This window comes from Lontra canadensis, unplaced genomic scaffold, assembly GCF_010015895.1.
Source record: "Lontra canadensis isolate GAN:19392208 unplaced genomic scaffold, GSC_riverotter_1.0 scaffold3, whole genome shotgun sequence".
NCBI classification, from domain to species: domain Eukaryota; kingdom Metazoa; phylum Chordata; class Mammalia; order Carnivora; family Mustelidae; genus Lontra; species Lontra canadensis.
Window position 1 is genome coordinate 5,348,931 of NW_022630997.1, and position 14,072 is coordinate 5,363,002.

Here is a 14,072-nt window from a genome sequence, read left to right on the forward strand (position 1 = left end):
TTGCCATTTACTGCATCCCGCCTTAGTTGCCTTCCCCCTGTCAGTTGTCCTCAACGCGTCAATTAAGAACTGCTTTTTTTTTTTTTTTTTTTTTTTTTTTTTTTTAATCGTTACAGTGATCGGGTGGGGCGGCAGCATCAGCAGCATTTCATAGCTGAGGACCAGGAATGCTGGATATCCTACAATATGCAGATGGGACAGCACGATCCAGTGTTCTGTGCACCACGTAACTTCTGGATGTCTGCCAGATACTTATGTGGACGAAAGCCTGTTTATAATCACCTGAGGCTAGAATCTAAGTCTGTTTTCCACTTAAACACAAAGTATTTTTTGTACTGTTTTTCATATACTGAATTTTCCATTACTGAGTCATCAATACAACATACCTGTATCAGTCTGCCTTTATACTTACGGCATTCATATTTGTATCAACATCTGACTAGTTCATTACAACTCTTAGTGCAGTAATAGCTGTGCATTTACAGAGCAACATACCTAGCTTATTATAAATTACTTTTATTTCTTCTTTATATTCTGTTTATTGTATCATATTGACTTCTTTCCTAACATGTAGGTAGGGGAGAGTATCTCTGAATTTTAGTTCAAGAGAGTAAGGAAGGCATTATAAAATATTGGTTACAGGTCTCAGTACTGAGTCTCAGAGGGTTGAGAACATGGGTCCTAGATTTTCATTAAACAGAAGCTCCTTAAGGACACAGGTTAGGTCTCATACTTATTTATTTTCCCCTTGGTACCTGCTTTGGCAGCTTAAATCGATGACAGACATTTGCTAATTTACTTAAACCACATAAAAAACTCACGTCAATAAGCAAAATTCTCTGAGCTTTCCTTTTCTGGGACTATAAGTACTATTCAAGAAACAATAGGGAAGTCTCCCTTTCCAGTCTGAAGAAAGTTACTTGGTTTCTCCATGACTTATTTCAACATATAATGAGATGATTTTAACAAAGTAAGTTTCCTTTAAAGTAAGTAAGGAAGGTTACAAATTGTACAATACAAAATAGGGTTTTTTAAAATTCCAAAATGCTTAAGGGCAGGCAGGAAGGGAATGTTTAAGTACAGTTGACTCTTGAACAACACAGGAGTTAAGGGGCATGGAACCCCCATGAAGTCAAAAATCCATGTATAACTTTTGACTCCCCCCAAATTTAACTACTAATAGCCCGCTGCTAACTGAATGCCTTCCCAACAACATACACAGCTGACTAACGCATGTTTTGTATATTACATATATTATATACAATATTCTTAGCATAAAGTCAGCTAGATAAAGATGTTACTAAGAAAATCATAAGGAAGGGGCACTTGGGAGGCTCAGTTGGTTAAGCAACCGACTCTTGATTTCGCCTCAGGTCATGATCTCAGAGTCATGAGATCAGCCCTGTGTAAGGCTCCACACCCAGCATGGAGTCTACATGAGATTCTCTTTCTCCTTCTGCTCCTCCTCTCTGCTCACAGCACTCTCTCTCTAAATAAAATCTTAAAAAAAAAAAAAAAAGGAAATCATAAGGAAAACACATTTACAGTACTGTCCTGCATTTAAGACTCCCCATGTATAAGTGGACCCACACAAGACAAACTTGTCCTGTTCAAGGGTCAACTGCATTTTCATCACCTTGGTCTTCTTCAAGTATCCCCTACTCAATGAATTGTATCATCATGTAACCAACTTTAAAACCTAGAAACCTAGATCATGGTTGACAATGCCCTTACTACCCCATCCCATCAAGAAGTCTTACCAATTTTACTTCCTCACCATTCTTCTGATTATGTAGGTACTGGCATATACTTTAGTATACTCTGGAAATCTCAGACATCCTCCTATTGTCCTATGCCTCTTTAATCCCTTAAAAGCTTCCTGCTGAAAATTATGGTTGGGTTTCTATTAAGTGAGGGTCTGCTATTATTTCCTAATAACAATAATTTCAAAGATAATTCAACCTCTATCTCTTTTTAACTCAACATAAATCAGTGATTTATCTTTTGATTATGTTGTTTGATTAATCAAGTAAGATACTAAGTTACATATAAATGTTAACAAGACAAGTGAAGCAAACAAGGCCAAGACGAAGGTTGGTATGTAATATATATTAAGGATGCTCAACACAAAAACAGGAAAGCCAGATGCTGGACTGGCTAAATTAAAAAGAGGTAACATTAAACATAGGCAAAAACAAACAAACAAACAAACAAACAAACCAACAACAACCAGAAAGCCTATAAATAATTCACAATTTGATGACATAATAACATAGGTGAGCCAACCATACAGAATGGCAACCACTGTATTAGGAAGAGCCTCACACCCTGAGAGTTGCTAGGAAACCATTTCACTTATCTATCCTCACTCAAAGTAGTAAAAGGAATGGCAGGGAAATGAAGGTGGGCCCCAGTGAGTTCTGTTTTACTTCCAGAGAAACAGCTTTCCCTCTGTCATATTTTTTAATATACTCCAAAAGCAGAGGAAATGATTAGTTGTAAAGTCCTAAACCTGGTATGTTTCAAAAGCTAAGAAATAGTTGTAAAAAAGTAAGTCAATAAACAATGACAAGACACCGGTAAAATCCCTAATTCTTAGCTATAAATGTTTGTTTGGCTAGAGAATTATCTGGAAGAACTCTGAACGTTAAAAAAAAATTGATTACAGGAAAAGAGGCAATTATGATAAATCTTTATGAACAAACATACGAAATAAGCAAAAATGTGATCAACAACTTTCAATCCTATTAACCCAAGGAAATGTACTAATAACTGTAATAATCACTGGTAATATCCAGTAAGACATTTATTTTAAAAGTCTAAATTCACAGAAACTTTCTCTAAATCTTAAAAAAGGTGACCACATTAGATGAACATCATACCATAAGGTTTTTCTTCTGTTACTTTCCCAGTAGAATCTAGTGTGTCAGTAGCTTTCCCCAGTTCTCCAATGGCAATATACCTCTAGAGGAAGAGAAGCAAGGGAGAAAAATACGTCATAAGGTAAAGAAAAATTGTTATGTATGTCTTAAAGTTTTATACAGAATTTCACCAATACTACCAACTTGACACTAAATTAAAAGCAAAAATAAGACTGCAGTTGTTTTGTTAACTTTTGATATGTGGGGAGCACTTGTATAAATTAAGGAGTATTCACAAACTTCCCACACCAGCCAACATGACAAGGAAAAGCCTGATTTTATTGACAATTATGGCTTATAAACATAGTTATTACCAACGTATTTCTAAAACTAGCTTTATACTAGGCAGTTTTGATTCTGAAGGAAAAATTTCCAAATATACTTATGAGTGGAGAGAATGGTACAATAAATCCCTACATGGCCATCATAAGACTCAACAATTTTACCACACATATAATTAAAATTAATTTAAAAATAAAATCCGTTTACTACTTCTTATATGAAACACTAAAACCAAGCTCAGTAACTTGATTAGATATATAAACAAACGCTAAATATGTAGAAAATGGGCCAAACTCGTACAGCAAGGGTAGTATACTTAATATTACATGAGTTTTCTTAATGAAGAGAAATAGCTACTTCTCGAGCTCTCTGAAAGGAAAAAAGTCACTTCTAAGAACTGATCATTTATTCATAAGTGAAGAATTACAGCATTCATAGTTAACTGAGGCCTATTTACTTCTCACCTCAGGGCACACTTGCATTACATATTCTTTTTTTTTTTTTTTAAGATTTATTTATTTGAGAGAGAGAGCACACAAGTGGGGAGAGGGCAGAGGGAGAGAAGCATACTCCCCAGTGCTGAGTGTGCAGCTTGATGTGGGGGCTTAGTCCTAGGACTCTGAGATCACAGCCTAAGCTGAAATCAAGAGTCCGACGCTCAACTGACTAAGCAGGTGCCGTGTATTACATATTCTTTATACTGCCCTCTTTTGGTCAAATTCAAGTTTTACTTGGAACATCTCATGAAACAGTGAGAAAAATGCAAGGAATATAATCCCCACTGAAAATAATCTGTAGTTATGTGGGCAATTTGTTAAAGAGGAAGCTCAAAATACTTTGCAGAAACTTAAGTTTATTAATGACAAGCTTATTAGGCTATTGGAGGAACCAGAGACAAAAATGAGAAAAATATTAAAACTTCAAATTCCCATAAACAAGCATTTTATACCAGCTTACATACCCATTGATGAAATCATCTTCTATTATATAGCTCAAAATAGTTTGTTTATGATTTTTCATTAGAAAGAGAGAGAAAGAAAGAACGAGCAGGAGAAGGAACAGAGGGAGAGAGAGAGACTCTCCAGCAGGTTCCGCGCTGAGTGCAGAGCCCAACACGGGGCTTGATCCCAGGACCCTGAAATCATGACCTCAGCCAAAATCAATAGTCGCACACTCAACCAACAAAGCAATCCAGACAGCCCAATGGACTACAGGAGGTAATGTTCCAATGTATTTGAATTAACTTTTAAAAATTTCATTAGTGGGGCGCCTGGGTGGCTCAGTGGGTTGGGCCTCTGCCTTCAGCTCAGGTCATGATCTCAGGGTCCTGGGATCGAACCCCATATCGGGCTCTCTGCTCAGCGGGGAGCCTGCTTCCCCCTCCGCCTCTGCCTGCTTCTCTGCCTACTTATGCTCTCTCGCGCTCTCTCTCAAATAAATAAATAAAATCTTTAAAAAAAAATTTCATTAGTATTGTCAGAGAAAGACATATACCATATGATTTCACTCATACCTGGAATTTAAGAAAAAACAAATCAACAAAGGAAAAAAGAGACAAACCAAGAAACAGACCTTTAACTAGAGAGAACAAACGGAAGGTAACCAGAAGGGAGGTGGGTGGGGGGATGGGGGAAACAGGTGATGGGGTTTAAAGAGTACACTTGTGATGAGCACTGAGTAACATACAGAATTGCTGAATCCCTATACTATACACCCCAAACTGATATAACACTGTATGTGAACTATACTGGAATTAAAATTTTAAAAGTCCCCCAAAAAACTCCATTAGTATTGATAAAAATTAGTTTCTTGTAACTAAACATTCAGTCTCATCACTTAATTGATGAGATGCTCCATTCCTGCTTCCATATTTTGGAACAATCGACCTGGATTAAGCGTAATCATGGAGAAAAGTACACACAGCAGGGTGAATGGGAAGAGCGTGGACTCAAAGGTTTGAATCCTGACTGCATCTCCTGAGTAAAGTAGGTCAAGGAAGTCTTTCCTGCTGGAGCCGTGTTGTCCTTAAGATGGAGATGATACTAGTACCTTGGGAGGGCAGAGCTGAGAACAATACCTGGCCATGGTGAGCACCACTGAACAACACTATTATCATCATTATTATTAAAAAAAGAAGAAGAAGAAGAAGATGATGAAGATACAGAATGATTTACAGTAACTGGGTAGAGTACCTCATCTAGCTACAGTGAGTTCCCATAAGAAACAGTAAAGCAAGAAAATGCTCTAATTTTTGCCTTAATTATCTATCTTATTGCATGAGAAAAACCCTGCGATCATGTATACTATGCCTTGAAAATGTTGAAAATGTCTGCACTATTCTATGTAACAAGTTTTAATTTAACCAGGAACCTTTTAATCTTGGAACATGCTTTCAAGTATGCAATATTCATTCTCCTCTTCTTGTCTCCAGACTCCAGGGGTTCTTGCACAAGCTACTTCCCTAGCCTTGAGCTTCCTCTCTTTTCTAAGATTCAAATCCTACCTCCTGTTCATCTTTCAAAGCCACCCTATTAATTCCTCTCAACTTCCAATCACCTACCTGGGAACAAAGCTAAGAGTAAGCACTCAATACAAGTTTCTTACCTAGAAGAAAGGCCTATATCAAACCCACATCATGTATTCATTCATTCATTTCTTTTTTTTTTTTTAAGATTTTATTCATTTATTTGACAGACTGAGATCACAAGTAGGCAGAAAGGCAGGCAGAAAGAGGAGGAAGCAGGCTCCCTGCTGAGCAGAGAGCCCAACGTGGGGCTCAATCCCAGGACCCTGAGATCATGACCTGAGCGGAAGGCAGAGGCTTTAACCCACTGAGCCACCAGGTGCCCCTCAATCATGTTTCTTAAGGGCTGTGAATGTACAAATTATTTTACTAGGAGCTTGTGAGAAATACAAAGATATATATTGATCCTTATCTTCTCCAATTACAAACTGTTAGCTTGGATTTTGCATTGCTGTTCTATTGTGTTTCTTACTAAATGGAAACATGGTAGATATTTAATTAAAAATTTGTTGATAGAATTATATACATGTTGGAGAAGTTCTAATCTGTGAAATTCTTCACATTTCACCATAGTTTGGGACATCCAGATTGTATCTGCCAAGTTTCAAATCCTTCCAGGTTCTGTGCTTACACTTAATCTGGCTACATGCTGCATTTTTTAAAAGGGAAATAAAATACCTAAATCAGCAATCCTCAAACATTGTGATTTAAACCCCTATATATACTTGAAAGTTATTTAGAAGCCCTGGCACAATTTTTTTTTCATATGAGTTCTATCTGTTGATACTTACTGTGGTAGAAATTAAAACACAAAAATGTTTAAAACACTGATATACATGTACACATTCCATTAACTATCAGAGGCATGCTATCAGACAACCTCTGAAAAACTCCACAACATACTCATCAGATTACAAAGCTATGAAAATAGTTTTGACTTCAACAGACCCCTGAAAATACCTCAGAAGTCCCTGGACCATACTTTGTCAACTGCTGAGCTAAATCATAGCTGTTTTCTAGCTCTCCCTTGTTTGGCATCTAATGATAATAATCTTTTAGTTCTAGTCAATGGTCCACAAGCTACTTAGAAAAATCCAGTCAGACAGGCAAGCCCTCAAGAGAAACAAAACCTCACCACCAAGAAGAAAAAAGACATGGGAATGTGTATACACACATCACCATTTTATCCTATGGGGTCAAAAGTATTTCTATTTACTGCCCTAAATTCTACAGAGAGAGATAGGATAGATATCTGATAATTCTGAATTCTGTTAAGGTATTCGTTACAACATAAATTGACTGCAACAAAACAAATGAAGTCCTAAGAATTCTGAAAGAAGTTTCCACTGAACTGTGTGCTCTGTGGGATTCATGGTTTCTCTCTGCTATTAGTAGTACCCTACTTTCTACTTTACTCATCTTCAAGTTCCCGGAACCCCATAGCAAGATATTAGCTAGACAGATTTAAGAGCAAATTGGCTTCTGTACTCTTCAGAAGAAAGGAAAATATTTTTATATTATAGAAAGTATACATAATCATTTCCCTCTCAAGTAAGCAATTGGTTTTTGAGGTCTGATGTGAAAGCTTGTCATTTAAAGTTTCACAAACAAAGGAATATTATTTATGATGAGGAAGAACTTTTTTTTAAAAAACCTACCAAACCAAGAACATGTAACTTCAAATGTCTTCATTAAAAAAGGAATAGCTCTTTATAGACCATAAGTGTGAGCCCTTCAAATTTTCAATATAGTACTCATGAAATGTATGCATGTTAATAGAGTGTAAAGACAAGGTACAAATTGGACTAGACTCTGAAGAAAATGAAAGAAATGCGCAAGTCCTGGAGAGCTGGCTTATACTTCACAGGAGCAATATTCAAGTCACACTTCAGAGCAGCCATTGACTGGTTAACCTCAAAATGCTACTGTACACTTGGGGGAAGGTTACTGTCTTTTGAACACATCCAGGGTGGAAAAGTTCGGATACCCCAATGATAATATTTGTTCAACTGCTGAAGGGATACAAAGCTGCTTTCTGAAGAAATGCTGGGTTTGTCTAGAGGTACCACTTCAGTTTATCTCCACAGAGATAGGGGAGTAGTCTTACATCTGGAAAATGCTAGTCTTTATATGGCATGAGTGATTTCATAATAGGACATCAACCCTTCCATCTGCTCATGTGGTTTCTAAAGCGCATATAAGTAACTGGCTTTAATCAGCAATATAGGACGCTAATAAAGGTAGTACTACAAAATCTCATCACAGTCTGTTACTTCTAAGTATATCTGCTTAGTGATTGGCTCAAAGGAAGTATAATGTAGGGAAGCTGGTAGAGGGATCATTGCAACCACTGCCTTCTAGGTATTTAGAACAAGTTAGGCCAAAGGGATACATTAGCCTAACGTCTCTCAGAATAATCTTACCTAAGTTACATTTTATATAGATCCACTTCTTTATCTGTTGTAAAACGATTTTTGAGAACCACTGTCTGTCATGCAAGATCCCTCACAGTTAGAAATTTCTCACTTTAATGCCCAGAGAAACTGTTTCTCCCTAAAGAATAGGCAGGTGATACTCCCTGTTTCTGATGAGTGCCATGTTTTGCCTAGGTTACCAGAAATCATAGATATGAAAAAGAATGAAATTAACTGTACACAAGATTTCCAACAGAACTTGCTTAGATGACATAAACATCAGTGTTTATGGAACATGTAGTTAAAGAGATCCAATAGGCCTGGAACTCAGGAGAGAGATCCGGGGATACACAAAATACTTGGGAATAGTAATATTACTGATCCTTGTATAACATGGATTCAAACTGCATGGGTCCACTTATATGTAATTTTTTATAGTCAGTACTATAAACGCATTTTTTCTTCATGATTTTCTTAATACCACTTCCTTTTCTCGAGCTTACATTAAGAATACAGTATAAAATTCAAATAACCTATGAAGTATGTGTTAATAATTAACTATGATATCAGTAATGTTTATGATAAACAGCAGGTGACTAGTAAGTTAAATTTTTAGGGAGTCAAAATTATATGGTGTTTTATGACTGTGTAGGGGGTTAGTACCCTTAACCCCTGTGTTTTTCAAGGGTCAACTCTTAATAGTATTTATTGATACTTTTTATACACATTATAAATGTAACCAAAAAGAGCATGCAGTGAAAAAAAAATGGCTCAAGAGAAACATAATCATTGGAAAAGCAAAGAGTACTATAAGAAAGGAGAGGAAGAAGTGAAGAACACAGTAGTTCTTAGATACTTAGTACTTAGTACAATGATCTGAATTGGAAGGAATGCAAGAAAGGAGTTGGGTGGTTGAAATGGTCTCTGGTCTTCAAAGAATGGAACCAAATCATCTGATGGCATAAAGAGTTTATTAAAAAGGTCAGCACTCTACCCATTAACTGACAGTGACTTTATGAAGTGGCATTATGTTGAAATGAATTCGAAGATGTTTCTTGGTTCAATAGTAAAGAGTGTTAGGCCATGTTCAATTAGCAATGTCTCTAATCAGGACTGGATGGTGAGGGAGGGAAGCACTGTGATAAGGTTGTAATGTGAACACTGCATATCTGCCATCCAAGAACAAATAATGCTACTCTTGAGGTAACTCTACCCTACACATACTATAAGATGAATTTTTCTAGTAGCATTGTGATGTAAATAAAATTCGTCTGTAAAAGCAGGAAGTGGAGAAAGAGTAAACATAGGTCCAGTGGTAGGTCTGGTAGGTCCATGCCAGGTTTGGAGGCTGTAGGAACCAATTTTTTTTAAGGAAGTAGAAGCAAAAATATCAAGAATACATTGTACATAGGGTTAAGGCTGTTTAATGAAATTTTTGCTTTTTGTTTTTTTTAAGACTTTATTTATTTGAGATAGAGAGAGAGACCAACCACATGCATGAACTGGGAGGAGGGGCAGAAGATGAAGGCGAAGCAGGCTCCCCAAGCCAAATGCATAACCGACTGTATCACTCAGGTGCCCCTGAAATTTTTGTTTTTTACATGTGTATATGTATATAGGATCACAATGTAAAATGAATTTCTTATTATGGGTCTTGGCCAAAAAATTTTTGGAGGCAATCTATAAGATTCCTTTCAGTGCTAAACACAAAATCTAATTTTTAAAAATTCATTAAAAATTTTTAACTACTTTTGGTAAAAATGTAACATCCCACATACTTAAATTTAAATGACTTAATTTTTTTAAACAGATACATAATCTAAAATTAAAAGTGTAAGAAAAACAAATAGCTAACAAGATAAAAATGCCTATTTTTGAAATGTGAAGAATCCAAGAACTAGGTTTCTGTAATAAGATGCACCTGGGATTTTCTATTTAGGATACAGTCATCTGAGGATCAGTGATTTCACTTTATGACATTCAGCTTCCCGAGCTGAAACCAAAATGGTTCGTGATAAATAAAGCTTAAACCACAGCCAATGATGTATTTACATTTCCGGTCATATTTCTGGAAATATGCCTGGAATTTATATGTAAAACCTTTGAATAGCGTGTCGTATTTCTGGTTTGGGGATGAGGGGAGAAGTGAATAATGAATATTCAAATCAATGCAACATCTTTTATCTTGGAGTAAAAGAACAAATCCTTAATGCAAACATATCTTTTTGTTATTACTATAAAAGTAATTGTTCATTGTAAAGATTTTAGAAAATACTAAATAATGTGAAAAAAGAAAATAAAAATCATCCATAAAGAATCAATGGAACCACTGTCTGTTCTTTGGAAGAAGAAATATTAAAAAGGAACAAATATTAAGCAAATGGCAAAACCCTTTATCAGAGACAAATTCTAAATGCCATGTGTAAGTATTTAAGCACAATGTAAATTTAGTAAAACACATCAAATTCTGCCATTCTAACACAATTCTTGTATTCTGTGATTTTTCAACACCAACATTTTAAAGCTTATGCAGCAAGACACACTGAAATTTTTCCATTTATCTAAAGTATTAAGATCCTTTCCAACTGAAAGATAAAGGTTTCTATTCCAGTTGATAACTAAAATGGGACGTCAAAGACAGTATGTTCTCAAGGGCTTTTTATTTTAAGAAAAACTTACTTAGACCACTGCCACTCAAAGTGTGCTCTATGAGCCAGCACCCGCAATGAGATAAGCTCAGAAAAATGAGACTATTTAGAAACTTATTTAGCAATCTGATGTTGTCATAGCATTTAAATTATATTTTCCAAAAGTCCTTAGTCTGCAATAAGGGGAAATTTTTTTTTAATGGTCTTTGATCATACACACACACACACACACACACACACACACACACACACGTATTTTAAGAAACAATTTAGGGGCACCTGGGTGGCTCAGTGGTTTAAGGCCTCTGTCTTTGGCTCAGGTCATGATCCCAGGGTCCTGGGATCGAGCCCCACATCGGGCTCTCTGCTGGGCAGGGAGCCTGCTTCCCTTCCTCTCTCTCTGTCTCCCTCTCTGCCTGCTTGTGATCTCTCTCTCTCTCTCTGTCAAATAAATAAATAAAATCTTTAAAAAAAAAAAAAAAAGAAACAATTTAGACAAGTTCACTTTACCAACTATTCATACCCCACTTAGAGGAAGGGTTTCAAAACAAATAAAAAGTTAGTCCAGGAACTTGCTGAAATTCTCTACCTAGCGGCTTATTAATCTTCCCTGCACAGGCATTTTCGCTGGTCCCTCGCTGCAACTATTAGAACCACCGCTTCAGTCCCAATTAGAATTCAGCTATGCTTGTCTCCTTTAGAGCCGCAAGAGACCCTAGAGGGGATCAAATCATTCTTCCTAAAGAAAAACTGAGAGGTCCAGAGAGGTTAACCCCTTTGACACACTGACCTCTGTTTCAGTGCTTCTTCTACCTGCTGTTTTGCAAAAGGGTTCTCACTCATTGCCTGAAGCTATCCAAAGATTTACAGCTCTCCCTGCCCTGGCATAAACCTTCCTCTCTCTCCCTAAGTGCCTCAAAAAGTGCTTTTCGATTCAGCCAAGGTTACCCTTACAGACGAATGATGTAACTTATCACCCTAAAGAAGCCTCAGTTGTTTTGGTAAACATTTTATAACCAGTGTACAGAGCAGGTCTTTTGCTATAAAAGTGTATGGGTTACAAAATGGTATTGTTTCTTCTTTTTTTTTTAATGGTATTGTTTCTATAAAATTTCCAAGGTTTAAAAAAATCTGCACATAGAATTTATGATCTTTAAGTTCTCTTTCATCTAAGAAATATAAAAAACAATATAATTTTTAAAACGATAAGCACTGCAGAGTTTTCGCTTCTATAAATCAATTTGTTGAAGCATTTCCAATTTATAGTCTCAATATTTTCAATCTCAGCTATCATGACAAACACAATTAATATTCAGGAATAACACCTGTAAATGCAATGTGCATAATTTTTAATTGATTAAAATCCAAAACATAGGTTATTAAGAAAAACATTCAAGAGAAAAAAAAAAAAGTATTCCAATTTTCTTACCTTGGACCCTGACAACATACTGGTCAACATTTTTGTTCCCCTTCCAATTCCAACCACTATAAATCAAAGAAAGAAATATTATAACACTCTATTCTGAAAACTAGATTTTTGAAATAACTACATATTTGGGTCATAATTTCCTGGCACATGTAACATAAAGTTGGAAAGAACATATATCTAGCCTTACTAGAGGGTTCCTATTATTCCAATCAGTTGAACTTGTCATGCAATTTAGAAATTCTGAAGAGAGGATGTAAGGGTATGTAAAGGGTAAGGATGTAAGGGTAAGGATGTAAAAAAACCTTTTTTTTTCCTCTCAAAGTGTTAAACATGATAGAAACCTCAATCCAGATAATTACATAATGAAAAGTTTTAGAACAATCTCAGAGGACTCATTGGAATTTTATATGTGGATCAGTGAAAAACACATGATACGCTTTAACCAGAGTATGATAAAGTCTTCTGATAGAGTTCATTATCAAACCAAGCAAAAGCCATTATCATAAGTAATGAACCATTTAAAAATGATTAGTGTCCAGCAGTATACAATCAAGAAAACAGAAACGTAACAGATCAACCAAACACAAAGAAGAATACAAGGTAAAATACGAGCCTGGACAAAGTATGTTCACAGACATCATGTGTTAAGTACAATAATGCCCCACCTATCTCTTCAATCTCGAACATTATTTATCCTTATGACAACACATTTCACCAGGAGAGAAGGACAGAGTTTACAATTATTTCTCCACTTAACAGAAAGCAAATTTTTATAAGAATTGAAGAATTTCTCATCAATGGATATAATTTTGTAAAAGAACATAGTATAAACACCACGATTCAGAATTACAAGAAAAAACAAAAAGAAATGATTGACCAGCTAAAAGAATTATCATGAATATTTATAGCATATATCATTCATTGAGTTTACCATGTATCAAATTCCACTCTAAATGCTTTCCATTCATTAGTTCATTTTACCCTTATAACAACCCTAAGAAATAATACAATTATCCCTATTTTATAGGTGAGGAAACTGAGACAGACAGAGACTAGGAACTTTGCCCAACATCAACAAGTAGTATATGGTGGTCAAAATTCAGACCAGACTAACGGAAGACCCCCTCCCTTCCTTTTGATCCTCTGCCACCTTACTTATCTAGGCTTTCTTCCCAATGCCATAAGCCTAAATTACCTAAACCACTACCAGCCTGACTGTTCTACAATCTATCCCTATCTCTTCCAGTTCAATCCATTTTATAACCATTTCTGATTACCTGTACTGCACACTACAAGCCCCCCAAGCAATCCTCAATGGGGTCCAAATGCCTATAGTACCAATTCTCTAGTGTTCAAAATCCATCCTTCGAAACCCAGGTCTAATCTCAACCCCAACATAAAATCATCCCAAACCCTCCCTGAACTTCTATGATAAGAGTCATATTAGCTCAAAGACTAAGATAAAAACAATTATCTGCCTTTAGTGTCCTATGTGGAGCATCGTACTCTTCCAATGATAGCTGCTCATGTCCAGGAAAAAGCTTTATATAGTAATAACAAACATCCAATGCAATTTTTTCCACTCAAGAATCCCCAGTCAATATTTCTGGAGCAGCTACTAAGCACACAGACTGAAGAACGGTATTTTTAATGGAACAGAACATTTCCTGACTTTGAAAGAGTTTATAACCTCATGGGGAAAAAAAAATACAGGTAAGGAAAACTGCAAGCACGCAAAAAAAAAAAAAAAAAAAAAGGAAAAAAAAATTGAAAAACCAAAAAAAAAAAAAAAAAAAAAGGTGCATGAATTAATGAGTGAACAACCCTAAATAGCAATAAGACAGTAAGTGAGGA

At 35.9% G+C, this 14,072-nt stretch overlaps 1 protein-coding gene across 1 annotated transcript in view; it reads right to left on the bottom strand.

Moving 5' to 3' along the window:
• The window catches only part of TRUB1 (TruB pseudouridine synthase family member 1), a 41,278-nt gene that overhangs the window by 13,386 nt on the left and 13,820 nt on the right, over positions 1-14,072 (bottom strand). The window contains exons 3-4 of the mRNA XM_032879018.1: positions 12,219-12,274; positions 2,883-2,964 (exon numbers count right to left, since the gene is read on the bottom strand). Coding sequence (XP_032734909.1) covers positions 2,883-2,964; positions 12,219-12,274 — 138 coding nt within the window. The remainder of the gene's footprint in view (positions 1-2,882; positions 2,965-12,218; positions 12,275-14,072) is intronic.